The 20,076-nt window shown below is 39.8% G+C and overlaps 1 protein-coding gene across 25 annotated transcripts in view; it reads left to right on the forward strand.

The window, feature by feature from the left end:
- LOC126291683 (uncharacterized) overlaps positions 1-20,076 on the forward strand; it is a 348,608-nt gene that overhangs the window by 158,156 nt on the left and 170,376 nt on the right. For 19 of the 25 annotated variants that reach the window (XM_049985282.1, XM_049985285.1, XM_049985288.1 and 16 more), the window contains 3 exons: positions 549-722; positions 6,191-6,364; positions 17,013-17,186. In XM_049985282.1, coding sequence (XP_049841239.1) covers positions 549-722; positions 6,191-6,364; positions 17,013-17,186 — 522 coding nt within the window. The remainder of the gene's footprint in view (positions 1-548; positions 723-6,190; positions 6,365-17,012; positions 17,187-20,076) is intronic. The other 6 variants (XM_049985304.1, XM_049985302.1, XM_049985305.1 and 3 more) reach the window with 2 other exon arrangements.

The following is a 20,076-nucleotide window of genomic DNA, read 5'->3' on the forward strand; positions in this document are numbered from 1 at the left end:
GAAATTGTAGAGATAAATCAAGGTTTGAGTATAATAAGCAGGTTTGAATGGATGTAGGTTTCAGTAGTTATGCTGATAAAGAGGCTTGCACAGGATAGGCCAGCATGGAGAGCTGCATCAAACCAGTCTTTGGACTGGAGACCACAACCACATTATTGTTTTGTCTAAGCCCTGTACAAATTGAGAGTTACATATTGTTCCAAATCTTGAGAAAGGGTAAATGTATAGCTTAATATTTGCATTGCACATGTACACGTCAACATGAGCACTAGTGTTTTAATACCACAGCATTGTTTACTTATTAGATAACACCTAGCAAATGAATGCTATTTCATAGCAGTTAATTGTGAAATGACAAATGCTGCTGCAGAGTAGAGTTAAATGCCAAGATGGAGCTGGTAAGACTTTTTTAGCATAAGTTAGGGAAAATACAGTTAATCCTCTTTGTTTGCAAACACTACAGTAGTTAATAGCACACACAATGTATTAGCACATACAGACATGATAGTGTAACACTTGATTTTTGAGATAACATTTTCACTGCACAGGAACCTCCTGTGACTTCGCCAAGGGAATCTCGAAGACGTTCTATGTCTGTACCGAGACCGGAAGGCCTGGGAAAGCAAAAAAGGAGCAGCAGTCGACTTAGGACGGAGGACAAAGTTAAGAGCCCTAGTACAAAATCAGTCATTGCTGACGATAGTAGGAAGTCAGCACAGAAGGTACACAAATATAGCTAAAAACATTCCCTTATCTTACATACTGTACATAATTCCATTCCTTATGCAGGACATAGATTAAGGCAGGAAAGTCACTATATGTTGTGATTCGTATTGCAGTCACATACAAGGTGCGTTCCATAAGTAATACGACCAAATTCATAAAAAATCATTTATTGAATATATTCATTATTCATACAAATGTCGGAGAAAGGCAGTGGCAAACCACCTCCACTAGGACCTTGCCTAGTATGGCGGTGTGGATCTCCCGTATCGTTCCCCTATGCTCTGTCCAGGAATATGGGACATCATCATCATCATCATCATCATCATCATTCATGCAAATAATCAAAAATTTTACAAATAGCATCCTCTTGTGTCAATACTCTTTTGGAGGCGGTGTTTCCGTGCCTGGGAGGCATCCTGGAATACCTTTTCCGGAATGTTCTGTAGAGCTGATGTAACATGCGCCTGAATGCTTCCAATTGTGTCCCTATGTTTTCCTTTCATGACTCCTTGTAACTGAGGGGAAAAAAAAAGAAAAAAAAAAAAGTCAGTGCGAGCCAGGTCAGGGCTGCAAGGAGGCTGGGGAACCAATGAGGACTTGGTTCTGGCGAGGAAGTTGTTGACAATGAAGGTGCTGTGACTGGGCACATTGTCGTGGTGAACTTTCCACGTGTCCTTGATGTCTTTCCAGCAATACGAGACCCTTCTTTTCAGTCTTTTGAGCACTTCCAAGTAGAAAGCTGAGTTCATTGTAGTCCTGGTAGGTCAGAATTTGTGGTGGACAATGCCTCTTACGTCAAAGAAGACAATAAGCATGGTTTTCGTCCTGGACTTGCTCATGCGTGCCTTCTTGGGACTGGGCGACGATGGGGTGTTCCACTCTGAACTCTGCCTTTTTGTCTCAGGGTCGTACTAAAAAATCCACGGCTCATCACCAGTGATAAATGAGTTTAAAAAAAATGAGGATCATTTTCACACATTTCCAACATTTCTCGGCCCCAAAGCACTTGCATGTGCTTGTGTTCGTCGGCCAACAGTTTTGGGACGAGTTTGGAACACACCTTTCTCATGTTTGGTCACAATGCGGAAAACAGTTGTTTTTGACATGTTTAGAGTTTGTGCTATCAATTGAAGGCTCAGCCATCCGTCAGAGTTCAAACAATCGCACACACGCTTCACATTTTTGTCGACTCGTGCAGTTGATGGCCGTCCACTGCGAGGTTCATCGGTGATCTCCTCTTGGCCCTCAATTAACAACTTGTGCCATGGAAAAACTTGTGATTTGTACAAGCAATCAGTCCCAAAGTCATGCTGAAGTAATGGAAACGTTTCGGTGGCAGACTTCCCAAGTTTTACGCAAAATTTGAAAGCGTACCCCTGCTCTACAGAATGATCCATTGTGCCGTGGTACATAAACCCAAAACGGTGTTGACAGAAATGCACATCCTGACTCTCCGGCAGGTCGCAGCTGAATGAGACAAAGAGCATTTCGAAGCTAACACCGCCCTCCACTTAGCCTAGCTGGTTACAACACGCTGTGGTGTACCGTTGCGTCAGAAAAGAATTGGTCGCATTACTTATGGAACGCTCTCCGTAAAAAAAAAGGGGGGGGGGGGCGGGGCATGCATGTCATAATAACCACTTTTCGACATGTACATTTAGAGGTGATATAACATGTTTTCTCACTACTAACATCAATATTGTTTTTTACTTTATTTGAAAAGTGTCAACAAAAGTATTATTTCCTGTTTCATGGATACATAGAGGTAGACACCAAGAGCCAGCTCTGTAATATGTAATGTTACTCCCATTTTGAGAACACGCCATTTGTCATGAAACAGGAAGTAGCATTTATACGTAGTTAACTTTTATTGTCCCACTCCCACTTACATACCACAAGTCTCTCTCTGGCACATTTTGTCTATTGTTTTCCACCTGTGGCTTAATACTGATTTAAGAAAACCTCTAAATTTACCTTCCATTGTGAACTACTATTTACTGAAATATATCTTTTAAATTGCAAACTAAAGGTAAAGACAACTTTAATGACCTACCATTACTGTACACCACAATATCATGCCGTAAAATAGTACACTACTGACCATTAAAATTGCTACACCAAGAAGAAATACAGATGATAAGCGGGTATTCATTGGACAAATATATTATACTAAAACTGACATGTGGTTACATTTTCACACAATTTGGATGCATACAGCCTGAGAAATCAGTACCAGAACAACCACCTCTGGCTGTAATAACGGCCTTGATACACCTGGGCATTGAGTCAAACATAGCTTGGATGGCATGTGCAGGTACAGCTGCCCATGCAGTTTCAACACCATACCACAGTTCATCAAGAGTAGTGACTGGTGTATTGTGACGTGCCAGTTGCTTGGCCACCATTGACCAGACGTTTTCAATTGGTGAGAGATCTGGAGAATGTGCTGGCCAGGGCAGCAGTCGAACATTTTCTGTATCCAGAAAGGCCCGTACAGGACCTGCAACATGCAGTCGTGCATTATGCTGCTCAAATGTAGGGTTTTGCAGGGATCGAGTGAAGGATAGAGCCACGGGTCGTAACACATCTGAAATGTAATGTCCACTGTTCACAGTGCTGTCAGTGCGAACAAGAGGTGACCGAGACGTGTAACCAATGGCACCCCATGCCATCACACCAGGTGATACACCAATATGGCGATGACGAATACACGCTTCCAATGTGCGTTCACCGCTATGTCGCCAAACATGGATGCGGCCATCATGATGCTGTAAACAGAATCTGGATTCATTCGAAAAAATGACATTTTGCCATTCATGTACATTGGTGTGCTAAACTTAAGGACCAAAGTAACTTGACCATGATGTGTCACCGCCAAATAACATAGCTCAATGACATTTGTAACTTTAGTACAGAAGGTAATTGAAAGAAATACGCAATGAGACAAACAGAAATGTCATTTTAATTCCAAATCAATAATTAAACTGAAGTCACCGAGATTTGTGACGGTCTGCCAGACATTCCTTGGTGGACTATGTGTTCCCCCTTCTTGCCATACGAGAGTACATTGAGCATTGTCAAACGTGATTGTTTTCGTGGTACAGGTGTAATTGAATGGGGAGGAATAATCTTGCATTGGTGTACTGACCTTCAAATGTTTGAACGTGGTACATTCACTGGTCAGAATTATTGTGAAACTGTACCAGTTCCCCACATGTGTCTTTTTAGGGGTGCACTCAGCCCTGACTTTACTTTTACGGATGACAGTGCACAGGCGCATCAAACAGTGCAGGTGGAGAATCTCTCGGAACAGGAATAAATTTTGTGAATGGGCCGGGTTGTTTATTCCCCCGAATTAAATCCCTTCGAAGATGTGTAGGCTGTGTTGGGGAGATGTATTGCAGCACGTCCACGTGGCCGTGGTCATCGAATTGCCTATTGCTGTAATGGAATGTCCTACCACAGGAACTCCTTACCATCCTTGTTGCCAGCATGGAAGCATTTTGCACAGCATGCATTGCCATCAAAGGTGATCACACACCTAATTAAGAAACATGTACTGCCATTTTTAATGTTCACTGGACTATCATGAATCACGGTGAGTTAAGTGCAGTTGGATCGTGTATTTTTAAAAACGGCATCACTCTATAATTTCATGATTTTGAGTTTGCCGTTGCTTCATATACTTCATTTGTAACTGCACAAACTGACTAATAAGGGGTTATCAGGCTGTCAGTGCGCGTTCAGTCACTAACTCGTGCTATTTCAGAATTAAAGAAAGGCATCTGTTGTGGCTCATGCCCCTGTGAAAATAAAATTGATGTAGCAGCACTGTGAATGTGAAAACAGTGTACTACAATTTTTTTAACTGTTGTACATTGTTGTCTTTGTTATCCACGCAGTTAAAAGTGCATTTCGTTATAGGTTGGTGGAAGTGGTAGGTTATATACATTGAGTGCTTTCGTGAGTATGTAGTTTGATCTGTTGCACAGCCTGAGGTACAGGTTAGTTGAAAGATGACTGACTGTTTGCTTTGTGAGTTGGCAAATCCAGTGTATGTAAATACAAAATCTAACAAAGGGATTTCGCTGACTATCACTCTTCTACTTTTTTCACACTTAAAGCATTTGAAGCTAGTTTTCAGACATCAGTTTCCTATAGCAGTGTGACACACTTCTCAAAGCACTTGAAAAAAATTGACAATTAAGATTCTGAGGGTTGTCAAGCAGTGTGTTTAAGTATGAAACATTTAAAGCATTTTAACAGTTCTGGCTGTATCTTAGAACATAGTGTTCTAGTCTTGCAACCGCTAAGTCACCTGTCCTATTGTTGCTAGAAGCAACTTCTTTTTGTAATATTGTTATTTGAATTCTACATTTATTATTAAATGTAATTGTAGTAAACAAAATATTGAATTGTGGAGTTGTAATCTGCTCTGTTAACTGATAGAAATGTTTTATACTTAACAGCACACTGAAATCTTCAGTCAGTTTTGTTCAAATGTTTTTGAGAAGTGTGTCATATGCCAGATGGATCATTACTGAATTTCAAGCCCTGGAAGCGTGAAAAAATTGAAGAGGACCAGAATGTAAAGTCCCATGTTAATTGTGGTGACATACTCATCACTAACACTGTCAGAGATCTAGGACGACAAACATTACATTATTAACCCCTTAACGTAACTCCCTCTCCTCACCTCCCTAAATTGTTCTAAAAAAAAGAAAAAAAAATTCTTTTATTAATGAAACACATCGTATAATGAATGACACTACATGTAGACAAATAAAGACAACTTTTAATGCCTTACAAAATTTTGAAGTAATAAATTCCCAAGGATAGTTGTGCACTAGACTTGGACTAAAATATCCTGAAACTTGAAGTCATCTTTCAGTTTCTGTGTAGCTATGAAGTGTGATCATGAGTTTCACAGAGGAAGAGTTCGGAAGAGCTGGCTGAAGCACAATGGGTGTATTTACCTCCTACTACTAGTGAGCTATCTCTTTTTTTGAAAGCATTACCCAATTAACAATATAGGAGAGAGACTCAAAGTGCACGTTTTGCCATCTATTATCCGAAGCTGTACCCAGTAAAGAAGATATCTAGTGGCAACCATCTCAACCAAACTACGATAGTCAAGCTACAAGTGTAGTACCAGATGCTTACTAGTAACCGAACACTTAACTATCAGTGCTAAAACGGGTGTAGGTGACGTTTTGGTTTTTCAGAGGTCTGTTCTTAAGTTGTCCGAGCATACTTGGAATTTTAAGTTTCTTTCAAAATAAGAAAAATGAGGTATCTTGAGGTTTTATGTTAAAGGGTATGGTGTAACATTATTTGATGAAAGTATATTAAGGGAAACCATATGTGTCTGGAAGAACTACTGTAGCAAAGAACAAGCACTGTATACCAATTCCTGCAGGCTGATAGGCAAAGTGATTTGTGACATCATATTCTCATTGTGCAGGAGACTCCTGTGACTTCAGTGAGGGGATCTCGAAGACGTTCCAAGTCTGAACCGAGAGCAGAAGTCGTGGAAAAGAGAAAAAGGAGCAGCAGTGGCCTGAGGACAGAGGGCAAAGCCAGTAGTGCTAGTGGAAACTCGTTTAATGCCAATGTTAATAGGACGCCAACACAGAAGGTATGCAAATAAAGAAAAAGTCTCAAGAGAAATCATCCAGTTTCCTTGTGATAGCATGTAATAGTATTTACTCTGTTTTAATACATAGGTGTTAAAGCAGAGAATGTATTTTTATTACTTTTTGTGTATTATTTATTAATTTGTTCGTTTGTGATGCTGTATCACTATAACCACCTGTGCACTTAATACATTTGCAAATGAGATCAATTTTCTTCTTATTGACCACTGTTGGAACATTTAAGGTACAATACTTTTGCCATGGAAATAATTTCAAACTTTAGGTACATAGAAGTTAGTAAGTTTGCGTATTTTTCACATTTTCATTGCTGATGTCCTAAGGGATAATGTTGTGGGGTAACTTTAAACAAAAAAGATTCGTTGCACAAAAGAAAGTAATTACATATAAAATCTGGGATGGAATAACAGTAATATAAAGTAGGATACTCACCTCATAGAGAAGGCTTTGAGAGGCAGACAGGCACATTTGAAACCTAAGGGTTCTGAGGCCTGTGATGAACAGTTTCTAATGGGGCAGTAAAAGAGGTGTGAGGAGAGGAGGGAGATGAATAGCAGATATTGGTGGGAAAAGGTGCTGTAATGCAGCCTATGGGAGTGTGCAGGGGTGTGTCGGGGCAGGATAGGGCCTATTACATGCAGCATCGGGAGGGTGTGCTGGCGCACACGCACGAGGAGCGCGTGGAGCGCGTGTGTGTGGGAGGGGGGGGGGGGGTGAGAAGAGAAGCTCAGAAGGACAAAGAACAGTACAGCTCGGGTGTGCTGGTGGAAGGAAGTCGTGTGTGAAGTTGGAGAGGAAGCAGGTATGGGAACAGAGGCAGGTGGGGGATACAGACTAGTGAAGGTTGAGGCCTGATTGGTTACAGGAAGGAAGGGTATGTTAATGGGAGGATTCCCACCTGTACAATTCAGCAAATCCGGTGTCAGCGGGAAGCATCCAGACAACACAGAACGTAAAGCAGTTGTCGAAGCTGAGTGCATTGTGTCGGGCTGCACACTCAGGAACTGTTGGCTCTCACCCTCTCGGTCACAGTTTTGTGGTGGCCATTCGTGCTGTTACCTCTTGTTACTGATTGTGCCAGCATAGAATGGCACACAGTGACTGCAGCAAAGTTGGGAGGCTGCGTGGCTGCTTTGGAAGGGGGCACTGCCTGTGATGGGGCGGGAGATGCCTGCAACAGGACGTGTAGGTGGTGTTGACAGAATGTGTGGAGCAAGTCTTGCATGTAGGTCCATTACAAGGATATGAGCTACAAGCCGAGGGGTTGGGAGCAGTTGTGGAATAGTGAAGGACAAGAGTACAGCACAGTGGATGGCAGAGTGACCCTGTGGGAGAGACATGGAAGATAGTGTGCCATTTCCCATTTAGAGACACGATGAGAGGTAATCGAAACCCTGGTGGAGAATGTGATTCAGTTGCTGCTTTCCTGGGTGGTACCATGTGACAGAGGGCAGTCCTTTGTGGTTGAACAGAGGGTATCTTAGCAGCAACACACCTCCACATACCCACTGACTGGCTACAAAAGAATGCCCTCTCATGACTCAGTACTTCTTGGGGCTGGAGCAATTAACTCTTGTTCTCTTTCAGGGTTTTAAATGCATGTAGTTACACCTATTATTCGCTTGCAAAAAATTGGTACTCAAGTCAACAGATTGAGTGGGTGTCTTTTTCGAAATGAGCAATGGCTAAGGAGGAGAAGCAACCACGAATTGCTACCTGTGTTGTGTTGGCCCAGTCTCAAGATATAGGAACCCTCCAACCAGAAAAATGGCATCCAGCCAAAAGAATTTCATTAATTCACATATGTGCCTTCTTGGTATGTGGTTATAGTTTTTCCTGGTGTCTATAGAACAGTTACAAATGTTTAATATTATTCCAACTCCTTCTAGTAGAGCATTATTATGACAGAAACGATTTCATTAGTTGTCTGAAACTACATTTCTGTTCTTTATGTATAAATTAAACTTTTTTTCATATTCTTTTCCTGTAGGATGGACTTGGAAATTTTTAGCCTAAGTAATTATAAAATTGCACTTTTGTAAGTGGTTCATTTCTTCTTGTCACTCTTTTTAAATACTGGGATTATAACACCTTGCTTCTATTTGTTACGTATTGTATTTTCTTTCCTAATTATGTTTAGTTTTCTGTACAATCTTTCAAAGTTCTGTTCTACACTGAATTCATCTTATTCGGCGGAACCATTGTATTTTCACTTCCACTTCTTCCAACTATATCAAGCTATCTATCTATACTCGACCAGAAACATGCAATGTCATCATCAAGAGTGTCATTCCATTTCAGTTCAATAAAGTATCGAAAACTGTTGGAATTGCCGTAACGTTTAGGGATTGTCACCTTTCACCACTGGAAAGTTCTATCAATTGGATAGATTCATCTGCTATTCTTTTGTTCTTCATGATGCCACAACATATTCAAATTCCCATGAAGTTATTCTGTTAACCAGGTATTCTTCACTTTATTCTTCTCGGCTCAGCTGCAACCAACAGTTTGACTTGTAATATTTTTGGCCTATAAACTGACAGTTTCTCTCTAGTTCACTTGGATACTCTGATATTCTTGCTTGAGACAAGTCTTGTCTTGCACATTTCTTATCACTGAGAACATTATTAATATCCGCATCCTGCCATGCTCGTTATTGGGTGATTATGATTTGTTAAGTTTTACTAATCTCATTATTAGTTCTCATAAATTCTCAACCCTGTTCCCCTACTTTCATGAAATTTTGAAGATATACATACGTAAATAAATATAAAATTTGTTTATTTCAAATATTTGTTTACTTAAACTTTTTGGAAAAAAATTCAGTTATGAAGTGCACTTTGGAAAGCTGGTCGGCATTATCCAGTTTATTGGTATTGTTGGAAAAATGTAAAAATGATATTATTTGTCTGAATCGGTTGTGGAACATCGTTTTGCGAAATATCGGTGTGTCTATCAATGGATTCAATGACCAATAATCATCAATCCTTCGTTTTTTTTACAGTGCCATGAGGATAGCAAGCCCAAACCATTTTCTAAGTTTGGGTCCTGTAACGTCAACAAAATTGGCGTTTTTTTAATTATCCAGTTTCCTTCTATTGCAATTTTGACTGTAGTACTTGTTGGTTTCATTGCTATTATATTCAAATAGATTGTTCCCAATATATAGTTCTACAATATCGTTGACACTCTGTGTATCTTTGGGAAATATGTTTGGACCCAGAGATCCTTCAAATGTATTATTAGTTCTTCATAAACCAAAGTCTGACCACTGTTCACTGTCTTCCTTGTCTGATTCATCTGAATCAGTTGGGAACTGTAATGTTTGCCGAATTCTTGTTGGACGTATTTCACTATCTTCCGATGATTCTGCTTCACTTCCATTTTTTTGATATCCAATGTCTTCTTCCCAAACAGCCAAGTCGTCCGGAATGTCAGACAAGATGCTTGTCCATTCGTCGTAAATAATCGTATCATCTCTTTTGTCTGCCATGATGAAAGGGCCAAGTATTCATAAAAACAAAAAAACTTGTTGACATGTGTAACCTATTGTTACATAAACAAAACACGAACAGGATGGAAAAGATACTGAAGCGCTGTCACCGGCCACTGCGTGATACTGTGCTCATGACTCCACTGTGGTGTCGCCGGCCACTGAGCGATACTATGCACACGATATCGATGTGGTGTTGCCGGGCGGTGACCACTATTTTGCGCAGGACACCACTATGGTGTCTCTGGACAGCAGAGTGTTAAGAATGTAAAATTGTTCTTACACTAATTGTAGTTATTATCTAGGCAACCTATTTTGTGTACCTTCTCTCAATTCTTCTTTTATGCCCAGTTCTTAGATTTGGAATTATTCCATCACAGTTGTAGTTGTACTTTCCCCTTTAATCCCCTTGTGGCCCATCATAATCTTATGAAAATGGTTTGGTATTCTACTAAGTAATATTGAGGTGACAGTAATTAATTTTTACACCCAGTAACTTACTTGATTGATTTACCATTCAGAATACTTTTTGGGATCTCCCTATTTCTTTCCTTAAAACTTTGGACTTTGCAGTTTCGAGATGAGTGTTTTCAACAATCGTTCCAACCAATACTAGTTCTTAATTTACTCCTTATTTGAGTTATCTGCAATCGCCTTTGCTATACCTGGGCCAGTGAAACATGTCACTTGACATCTTGCATGTAGTTGGCAATAATGCAATTGTGACGTTGCAATAGCTGCCACCAAACATGCCCACAGCTCCGAAGTACATTTTGTAAATGTAAGCTACAATCAACGTTTTACGTAAGTGCAACAAAGTACATTTTTTTCTACCAATGGAGAGAACGACAATGGAGAGTAAGCATTTGATAGTATATGAAACGGGAAAATAAAAACACCTGAAGTTAATGACAATACCTATGAAAAATTGTACCAAGTTGTTACCATAATAGCTGCATGCAAAATGTCGTATAATAATGTAAACCTAAGCATACCAAAGAACATGCTATCCACACTCATAGAAAGAAATAAAGCAAAACATGCATAGCCTACCCAATTGCAGAGAGAAGGAGTATACTGTATACATTTACGTTCATCAATTTACGATGTCAGTGGCGCAATTCCATCCAAGTCTCCTTCATTGTCATTGGAATCAGTGCCAAAACCGTTGTCTTTGTTGTCACCACCACCATCACCACCAGAAATCATTAGTTGTTCATTTCATTTATAATGCCATCTATAGTCTGTGCTGCTCTTATGAGGTCAACAACATGGTCTACTTTCTTCTCCAGGAGGTAGCATCTACAGAAGCAAGACCTTCACATAGTCGTCTTTCCACTTATGTTACTGTAAAATTGTTGTTGTTACTTCTAATGTACTCCTTGACTTCACTCCAAACCAATTCAATTGGATTGAAATGACAGTGATAATGTGGTAGCCTAATTATCAAGTGACCATGTTTGCTTGAAATTTCATCTACAATGTATTTAGGCATCACAGGCTTATTTTGTTTTACAAGCGAGTGTAACAGCAGCTTTGTCATGCTCATGTCCCCAGCAATCTCTCTCGCCTGCAACCATTGCAGCATAGTTTCTTTACAGACGGTCGCTAGTGGTGGGAGTTTTATCATTTTCCATCACAAACTCTGTCGGAACATTAAACTGGAGCAACAAATTTTTAAACCACTGTAGAAACTGTGGATGGTCCATATCATCATGATAGTCACCGATTTTTCTCAATCGAAAAACTAAAAGTCCTTCAGGCACAAAGCTGTTTGAAGACCCTGCGTGGGCCACAATTAATTGGGATTGTTTTCCTGTTGGCTGATGACTGCTGCTATTTAAAGTACCATCTGTCCCGCATTTTTCAACCGATTCTCCTGTGTTGATCCAGGATTCATCTAAATATATGACTGAGTGTATCTCCGTTCCAACAATTTTGTCTAAGAAAATGATATTAGCTGCAGCGATGTGATCTTCTTTAAGTAACAGTTTTCGTCCATCTACCTTTTTAAAATGGAAGCTCGTACTTTTTAATACCATCTTAAGTGATGTTTTCTTCCCTGAGAAAAATTCACTTTCTTTTAAAGCAATTAGCAAATTCATTATTGTCTAGTATTCCTTCCTCCTATAGTATCCGTATATATGCCAACAAAATGCATCAGATTGGAAAGAATCAGTATCTGTAACAGGACAAGGGTGCTTTTTTATTCTTTCCCGGAGTACTTAAAAACGCACTGTTCCTCCCATGGGCTTTCTTCCACACTATTTACTTAAGTGTCTTGTAAGTCTTGAAGTAGCACCCCTTTCCTTATAACTGTTCTTTGACTGAGTCCTAGAGTTTTTGAGGCACCCTCTAAAACTTTATCAGCAGTAATCGACGCTTGCCCACGAACAGAAACAAATTCTTTTTCTTGCTTGTAAAACTCACACGTGCTCTGTAGCAGCTCCAAAGCCTGACTATTTAATGGCACTCCACAGCACAACTGAATGCCACTTGGTGAACGACATCTTTTTGGTGTCATTGTTTAATAAACAGAAACTGTAGTTAAGGTGGTAACACAACACAACACACAAGCAGACGTTCACGCACTTACATACAATGTTTACACGGAACCTGGCAATGTGGTAGTGTCGACGCCAGAACCAGTTCAGAAGGTGCAGCACCTCACGCTGCTCTTATCTGTCAGTTATACTGTCAACTTTATGGTGCTTGGGGAGTGACCTTGAAGTGAGATGTTTCAGCGGCCCGGGTATAAGTTCATTCTCAACTGGTCGCCATCAAATTTGAACAGCCATTGGAACTCCTTTTATGATGATTTTCAGCAATCTTTTTAAGTTTTATATATACATGCATGTAGTTCACTCCTTTTTGTGCAATTTTTTTTTTTTTTGATAGAGATGGGGCCCCGCCACTCCCGCACTAACGTGGTGACCAAACCAAAACTTCTACTGTCACCTCCGTAAACATGTTAGTTATCTAGTGAGTGGATTACAGGATGCTGGGCTGTGATGTTGTCCATGTGTCTGGGTAAGACTACGCATTAACACGGTCCATCAGGTGATAGTGACGAAACGCGAGTGAGGGTAGCGATTTGAAGAGCAGAGGGAAAAAAGTGCCATGGCTCGTGCCGGGGGACTAAGCCTCTGCGACAGTGGGATGGGTAGTAAGAGCAGTAGTGGCTTACTAGCTGCGATAGTCCATGCAAGGTTGGATTTGTTAGTATAGGTATCATGCAACATTACCGTGACAACAGATGGTGATATGTCCGAGTTGCTGCAGCTGCTACATTCCTGCAACAATCAAGATCGTTATACAGTAGTGGGAGATTGGCCATAGATCATCTCACTGTGTGGGGGATGTGTGAAGCTTGTCTGTATGCAGTGTACGGTACGGCTTCCCTGTGTGGTGCCAGTTATTCGGCAGTGTATTTCAGCTGGATATCCAGTAATAGCGTCTAATTAGCAGGGGATTGCCTGTACCGTTATGTTTGCGTATGCTTGGCCATAGATGTTATGTCCTTACAAGTATGTCTTTTGGTCTTTTATGTTTCCATCTATGGTTGTAGTCGTAGTTCCCCAGATTCAGAATAAACGGGTTCTGCGAATGTCTGGAGTTTCTATATAGTCTTGTGGTGAGTTTGTGGATTACCTCCTTGAGAGTCTCAAGTCGGTATTCCCTGTGAAGGTCTGCGATGTGTGTGTATCGTGGAGCATTGCTTATGATTTTGAGTACTTTGTTTTGTATGAGCTGCAGACGGTGAAGGCGTGTAGGCGCAGCGTATCCTCAGACGGAGCTGCATACGTCATCAGGGGTCGGATAAGTGTCATGTACATGGACCTCGACACCCTTCTGTTCAGTGTGCTACGCCTGTTGAGCATAGGATAGAGCTGTTTGAACCTCGCGCTAGCTCGGTTGGTCATGTGTTGTATGTGGTCCCCCCAGAGTAATTTCCGGTCCAGCCAGACACCGAGGTATTTGACTTTCTCGTCCTTTTTGTGCAAATCCAATTTTTGCACCAGTTTTGATAGTTGTATTTTCATGACTTCAGTCTACTTCTTACCACTTCAGTGTGGTTTAACACTACTTCAGACCCATATGATTTCTTTTATCTTTGGCCCTCATATTGGTATGATCTTGTGTTTGGTAGGTTTTGTGTCCAGATTAATGCCCAGCTATCTTGATTGTATTTTCCATTATTCTCTCAAATCAGTGCAAGTAAATGCTCACATATCTCAATTCAAAAGGGCACAATCAATTCTCTTGGTGGGTTAGTAACTTTCTGATGTGGTATATGAGGGCTGTTTGAAAAGTTATCGTCCTTGCACAGGAATCTGTACACTACTCTCTTGAATTTCCCCACTTTTGTTGATAGATGTTAGTAGATGCCACTTAAAATTTCAAGTCATTCCAGTCAGCGGTTGACTATGGACAGTTGTGTGAAGGAGTTGTGGTGTGTATGCTGTTGAAAATGGAGAAAAATAAGAGTATTGTACAATGATTTAATTCCTCATAACAGAAGATTTAACACTGACCTAAATCCATTTACAGCCTGTAAATGTATATGGTGGCTCTTTTTCTTTAGCTTCCACAGGAAAGAAATGGGTAGCCAAGTTTAAACATAGCTGTGAAAGTGTCGCACATGATACGATTTTGGAAGATCAGCATATGAAGGTGTGTGTAATTGCTAATGCTCTATGGATATCAAGGGAATGTGCTGGTCACATCTTGCATGAGGAATTGAACATGAGAAAGCCTTGTGCAAGATGGGTACCACGTGTGTTCACTGTGGATCACAAATGCCTTTGAACGACCGTTTCTGAAAAGTTCTCAATACACATGGAAGTGACTTTTTACATCAATACTTGTCAGTGGATGAAATGTGCATTCACTACTACACATTCAAATGCAGACAGCAGCGTATGCAGCAGATAGAAGCCAGTTCTTCAACTCTGAAGGAGGCAGCAATGGTGCCATTGGTGGAAAAGATCATGGTGTTGGTGTTTTAGGATGCAAAAGGAATTTTGGTGATTGACTGTCTTGAAAAAGGCAAAACCATGACTTGGAGAATACTAATTTCACCTTTAACAAAACTGGATGCAAACATTTGTGATAAAAAAAAAATCCTGTTTCTAGAAGAAAAACATCATCTTCCATCACGACAGTGCACCTGGTCAGAGGATGTAATGGCATTGGAACACCTGCAGATGAAATTTATTGGTTTTAAAGGTGATTATGTTGAAAAATAAAACTTCTTTGAAAGCATAAATTGTCATTTTCGCCACCAGGTTGAGTACTTTTCAGACCACCCTTGTACTATGTGCACATACTGAGATAAAACAGAAGACTGCAGATAGTTATTTTTTTCTACAGTGTGATTGACAATTCCTATACTAGTAAATAAACTTGCCTCTCAATAAAGAGTTATAATGCAATTTTTGCTTAGTCACAGCAAGATAGCTCCACAAATTTTACCGACAACAAACGAAGATGTAACACGTGATGTCTGTTGCATTGCACAGTTCATTTCTTGGGGAATATGTTATATTCGAAAGAGTGATGAGATTTCATTATTAAACTGTATTTTGACAGTTGTTCATATCCTCATATTGTAGACACATTTCATGGGAAATATCCAGTTGCTGCAGTGCCAAACAAATTACAATAATGAGATGAATTGTCCATATCTCGGAAACTGGATCTGTCCCGGAAAGAAAACAGGAAGAGCAACATTTTGATGGATGATAAATTGGCTGCGGTGAGGGACATAGTGCTGCATTTACCTTAAAATAGTTTGAGATGACTAACTGTCTAATCAAAGATTTTATATGGTAGTGCTCAGGTGGTGGCGAAGGCCAAGTTAAAATATCCTGTATCCCACATTTGTGTTGCTCAGCAATTGTAGGCAGTGACTAAAGACAAGTCTCTAGCAATACACAGGTGGTTTTGATCATCACAGGATTGGACTGTGATTTCTTCACTGATGTTGTGTGGGTTCACTTCAGTGTGTATGTGAATAGTCAAAATGCAAGAACATGATCAACAGAAAATCCATGTCTTTCACAGAAACACCTTTCATTGTCAGAAAATGGGAGTGTAGTGTGCCATATTACATTATCAAATAGTGGGGCCCTAAATTTATTCATTTATTTTAAAAAAATGTTGTGCTGTGTGTTTCAAGACAAGATTACACAGTTAATTTCCTTCTTGAGGCATATGTATGTTATATGCTAATGAAAAAATTCATTTTTAACTGAATTTTTTTGCGATTGAAGCATCTTTAAAACATTACAGCACTCACGTTCATGCAGTTTTATCATCTCCAGACTACTTCCTGTAGGGCTACCTTACAGGTAGGGGATATAAAAACAGTTGGCACACACAGATGGAACTCAAGATTAACACAACAGAGGTTAACATCATCAGTTTCAATTACAGCAAAAGTGGTAAAATGAGTTCTAGTATGCATCACTGAATGGTATAACCATTTTGAGTGCATATTATAAACAGCGTAAGCGAAGTTATAATATATATTTATATAAACAATTATTCTGGCTGTGGCTCAGATATACCATTCTAGCCCCATAACCACAAAGGCACCTGTTCCATTTCCGCTTGTAGCAACTTCCTTTTTTAAAATTAGAATTCTCTCTTTTTTTTATCAGATCGAAATGTTAGTTAACAAATATTGAATAGTGGTGTTAAAGCCATCTCTGTAACTTGAAAGGAATGTTTTGTATTTTTAATACTTAAAAGCATCAAGAAATCTTCAGGGTCATTTTTTTTTTCAAACATTTTTGAGAAATGTATCATACCACTTCAGAAATTGATGGCTGGATACTGAACTTCAACTCCTGTAAGCAAGAAGAAAATCAAAGAGGGCCGTAGTGTGTAGTTCCAGTGTTAGATGTGTTGACATAATCATCATTAACACTGTCAGAGGTCAAGGCTGAGAAATGTTATTAATCGTGTAACATTATGTAGTGAAAGTGTGTTAAGGGAAAATGTAAGGGACCTATATGTCTGAATGAACTACAGCAACAAAGAGTGCACATAGGATATCAATTCTTGCAGATATCAATTCTTGCAGACAGGTAGATACACAAACTAATTTGTGACATAACTTTCTCACTGTGTAGGGGACTCCTGTGGCTTCAGTGAGTGAACCTCGAAGGCGTTCCAAGTCTGAACCACGTCTGGAAGGTTTGGAGAATAGAAAAGGGAGCAGCAGTGACCAGATGACAGAGGAGAAAATCAGGAGCCCTAGTAAAAACTCAGTTAATGCTGATATTAATAGAAAAGCAGTACAGAAGGTATGCAAATGAAGAAGAAAAATTATCAAGAGAAATCATCGAGTTTCTTTATTACAGCAAATAATTGCTGTATTTATTCTGTTGTACATAAGTTAAAACAGGGAATATATTTTTTGAATAAGTACTGTATATGTTGTGATTTGTGTTCCAATATAAAAAAAGGCCTCATACTGTATCAGCCACTTGTGCACTTAACTTGTGTGGAATTGAGAGCATTTTTTGCCTTATTGATACCTGTTGAAATGTTTAGGTTTAGCTCCTTTGTGAAGTGAATAGTAGTGAACTTTGGGAACACACAAATAAGGAAGTTGAGATATTTGGCATCTTTTCATGTACTGATGTCCCATGGGGATAATGTTGGCGGGCAGGGGGAGGGGGGAGGGTAGTGCCTCATTTAGACAGACAGGATTCATTGCACAAAATAAAGTAATTATAATTATATTTAGAGTTCACAGTGCACATTTTGCAGGCATCTGTTTAAACTGTTGGTAATACAGGGTGGAGCAGAGGAAACTCGTTTTTTAAACCACTATTGCTTGGTGATGCGGGATGTATTGACCTTGAGTGACTGTCGGCAGACAGTTCGCCCAGTGCAGTTTGTCACTATGGAGTGTGGAGTGCAGAGTGTCGCATGTCCGCAGTCAAACAGTGGTTCATCATCTTTTCTGCTGAAAGTTTAATGTCTGACATCGAAATGCAATCTGCAAGGGTTCAGTTAGTTTTTAAATTACCTAGCCACTGGTCTTCAGCTCCAAACATTCTGTGAACCCTCAAGTCCTTGATAAAATCTTCTTGTGTCTGTCGTGGAATTCTATTTGTATCCAAAGCCATAACTCATCAACTCTGATTTGTATGAAGGCTTTTATTATGCCTTTTTTTTACAAGCATGATCTGAACTTAATCAATCAATTTGGTACATCTCCTGTAAACTGGCTCCAAGCTTTCAAAGCCGAAATCAAGAGCACTTACATCAGCATTTAAATCATTAATCTTCTGGTCATTGGTATTCAATGACGTCATGTTTCATGATTCTTAGCCACCACTGATGACTCCTCACATCGTGACACTACGTACTGCAATTAATGCTTCAACTTTTCCTGGGGTGGCACAAAGCTCATGTGGAATACCTCAGAAAATAACAAAACGCAAAAATCAAGACCTGCACCTTACCAAATCTTCCCACAAAATAATTAAACTTTTACCTGTGTTAAATTTTTCTAGATGAACAAATGAACAGATTTTCTTCTAATAATGCTTTTTCAATTTATATTCGGTATTGTCATGAGATTTTCCCCTCAGTAAACGAATTTATATATTTTCAAAATATTTGGCCACAGAATGTGTGGGAAATCTTTACCCTCACAAGTCCCAGATTGGAAAACTATATTCCAAAGGGTTGCTGCATTTAGAAGTATTGGATTGGTAATTAAAAAGAAACCACCTGCTCTCCTTGTTCATGTAAACAGAGTGAGAACGGCAGTTCTTGCTAGTCCGAAACAAACTAGTTCACCGTGTGTGTTAGGGGACACCACAATGAATGCTCTATGCCTGGGAGAACTACAAAAACAATGATCGCATACAGAGTGTGGACACAAGCTGGGAGACTGTTGTGAGGATTGTATTGTGATGTCACATTCTCACTGTGCAGAAAACTTCTGTGACTTCTGGAAGTAAATCTAGACGACGTTCCAAGTCTGAATCGAGACCAGAAACTTTGGGAGATAGGCAGAGCAGTGTCTTGATGACACTGCAAAAAGCCAAGAGCCCTAGTAGAGATGTGGCCAATGATGACGTCGTTAGGGATTCTCCGCAGAAGGTACACAGCTGAAATTAACTACTCACATATTGATACATGGGGCACAGTAACAAAATAATAATAATAATAATAATAATAATAATAATAATAATAGCATTCTCACTTGCTTTATGCATTAGGTCTTTTTCCAGTAATAGTACACGCATTAAAAAAGAGCTAGTTCTTGAAAGCTATTGCGAATGTCGTTCTCTGTTTGTGTTAATGTGCTCCAAGCATTGATCCACTATAGGTGACTGGTTGCCTTTCCCTTATTTTACATATTGCTCCATCAAAGAATTTCCATTATATTTATACAACTAAAGTTACAATTTTTAGCTGCATGTCATAGTACCATGTTTAGAGATAGCACACCTCATAAGTGACCTTGCAGTTACAGCATGGCATTTTATCCTATTTAACCATCCCTAACTTGTTTGTCCCTGTTGCCCTAGCGGTGATCTATGAATCCTGAAAGCTACGAAGAGGACCACTTTTATTTTTATATGAACTGCCACACAAAAAACTTGAAGCACTCAGAAGACACGATCAGCTGTCAGTGCAGATACGCACATAAGCATCGTTTACAGCTATGTAAATGGTCAGAGGTGCAATTCTCTGCGGCAGGTAGACCGGCCACCTGAATGTGTGGGGTGATGTTAATGCATAGTGTCATCGTTACCAGGCCAGTTCAGTTTCAGTGGAAAGATGCTCTTGTTAGAGCACGAAAAAGCTAATATGTTCCCCTTTAAAAACTCTGACAGAAAAGTGGGAATCAGCTGCCTCAATCCACATTCCACTTTACTCACCAAAAATTTTGGAATGTGAATATATTCGCAATCTTTTGTCACAGAACATTGTCAATGCTTTTACCCAGTCTCTGTTTTTAGGCAAGTCAAACTCCACTAGACTGGGAAATCATAACATGTGGATTTTGGGAATGGGGGCAATTGACAAATTTTTTACTCGTGAGTATAAGGCGATGAGGAAAAACTGACAAAAGTCAACCCCCCTCCCCTCACACCGGTGACTGGCAGATACAAAGGCTCCTTTCTTTTGCTGTCACTGTTCACATTTGATTTTCTGACTCACATTGAT

This window comes from Schistocerca gregaria, chromosome 9 (genome assembly GCF_023897955.1).
Source record: "Schistocerca gregaria isolate iqSchGreg1 chromosome 9, iqSchGreg1.2, whole genome shotgun sequence".
In the NCBI taxonomy this organism is placed as follows: domain Eukaryota; kingdom Metazoa; phylum Arthropoda; class Insecta; order Orthoptera; family Acrididae; genus Schistocerca; species Schistocerca gregaria.